Source organism: Atta cephalotes (genome assembly GCF_000143395.1).
Source record: "Atta cephalotes unplaced genomic scaffold scaffold00024, whole genome shotgun sequence".
Taxonomy (NCBI): domain Eukaryota; kingdom Metazoa; phylum Arthropoda; class Insecta; order Hymenoptera; family Formicidae; genus Atta; species Atta cephalotes.
In genome coordinates this window covers 4,257,234-4,259,151 of record NW_012130088.1, presented here as the reverse complement: position 1 = coordinate 4,259,151, position 1,918 = coordinate 4,257,234, and the positions used below count along the sequence as shown (strand labels likewise).

General features: G+C 31.2%; 1 protein-coding gene across 1 annotated transcript in view; it reads right to left on the bottom strand.

Moving 5' to 3' along the window:
• Positions 1-1,651, bottom strand: part of LOC105620168 (probable serine/threonine-protein kinase fhkB) — a 72,541-nt gene extending 70,890 nt beyond the window's left edge. The window contains exon 1 of the mRNA XM_012201674.1: positions 1,439-1,651. Coding sequence (XP_012057064.1) covers positions 1,439-1,651 — 213 coding nt within the window. The remainder of the gene's footprint in view (positions 1-1,438) is intronic.
• Positions 1,652-1,918: the final 267 nt, after the last annotated feature.

The following is a 1,918-nucleotide window of genomic DNA, read 5'->3' as shown; positions in this document are numbered from 1 at the left end:
ATATATATATATATATATATATTACTAGGACTGCTAACTCCTTAGGACAAACTTATGTGAAATGGATCCCGAAATTGTATAGTAGTTCTGTGCATGCGTCACGAATATACCCAAAGGAATGTAGTACGGCTGTGTTTTGTATCAACTGTTCACATGCTAAACATATAACCTTATGAAAGTGATCTCATAGCGGAAAATATTGTTTCTTTTGGAAGAAAAAGTGGTGTGATCTCATAGCGAAAAATTTGATTTCTTTTGGAAGAAAAAGAGTTCAACGATTAATACTACTGTTAAATAAGTTAATCTGTTAAAATAGCATGCTGATATGTGCATGTACAAATATATATCACGTGATCATGTGGAGCAATTCTCGACGCATGTGTATAATATTTCATCAAAATTGAAGGCCACTTTTTCAAACAAGTTAGCAGTCTATATAGCAGTATATATAGAAACGATTGATGTGCCTTTAGGTACATCAATGTAAGTAACGGAAGAAGCGAGTTAGCGTGAGTAGTGAGGCATAAAGAAAATACACGCACAGTAACAATTTAAACTGAGTTCTAATTATTTCTCGAGTGCACTTCATTTGCGACATCCACAACTCCACGAGTGGCCCGAACATCAGGTAATTTTAATCCTACAAAGGTCAATCATACTCAAATATGACGAGAATCTTCTTCAGTATACCTTAATCAGGATTATTTTACATCAGCAAAATCAAGTTCTTATAATTAAGGTAAATCTGACAGTAAATTCTAGTTAGGAAAAATAGCGCAACAGCGTTATAATGATAACGAAATTGACAATTACAGAATATGTCTGCTGGTCATAAAAAGATTCATCTTAATTTTAAAGAAAACCAAAAATGTAAAAACCAAAACTCGAAAAAATTAAAAATAAAAAAATGAGAAAACAAAATAAGAAACAAAAGCAACCTAAAAATAAGACAACGCGTACAATTTCATGCGATGCATTCTGATAATACTACTCCGACATTACTGTAATTTTCAAAACTTAATAGTTCTTTTGACTCTTTTTCAACACAAAAATTTTAAAGTCTGAACTTTTTAATAGAAAAGACTTAAAAGGATAAACAATTTCACACAACGAACGTTCTTTTTTAAATAACGAGAAATAATTTTTTTGAAAATTGACCTATGCCTCAAATAATACATGGATTAATGTAATTTTCGGTTTGCGCAAAAAATTTTCTTTCTTTTATACCTTTTCAAACAGTATATTATATTATAATGGGTATTCCATTAAAAATTTTTATGTTAAATTCCTCCGTACTCTTCGAGGGAAAACAACCCCAATCTCTTTAATAGAATAGTCTCTCAAAATGATCGAACATGTATTACGCGTTTTTTTTAATAATTTCAAACCGTTTCAGAAATATAGAGGAGGACAAACTTTATATAGGCGCCTGTATTACCTGAGATAATTGCTGGGTATTTTCAGCTTCTTGGCACACGAAAGTCACAAAGTCCGAAAGAGTGTCATGTCCGTTCTCAGGATACTTTACTATCCCTGTAGATCCAGGGTGTTCTGGCTGATAGTAAGCGAGTCCAGGCATGCTTTGACCGGAACCACCAGTTAAGCCTTCGTGAGGCGAATGCAATCCTGAAACATATTTTCCAATAATCATCTAGTCTGATTAATTATATCAATATCACGATAAACCACCCCCTTAACTTTACTCTTGTTCTTTCCTTATCTTCGCGAAAATAAGATTATTTTACTTAACTTTTCACTTAACTTCTTTCTCTCTTTATCTCTTTGTTTAATCAAAATTAGATGAAATATTTACATTACAATTTAATTACATTACAATTTAATTATATCTTATCTTAAAATAATGTATAAAATATTCGATTACTTTTCCGACACGAGTAAAATGATATTTTCTTTTTAA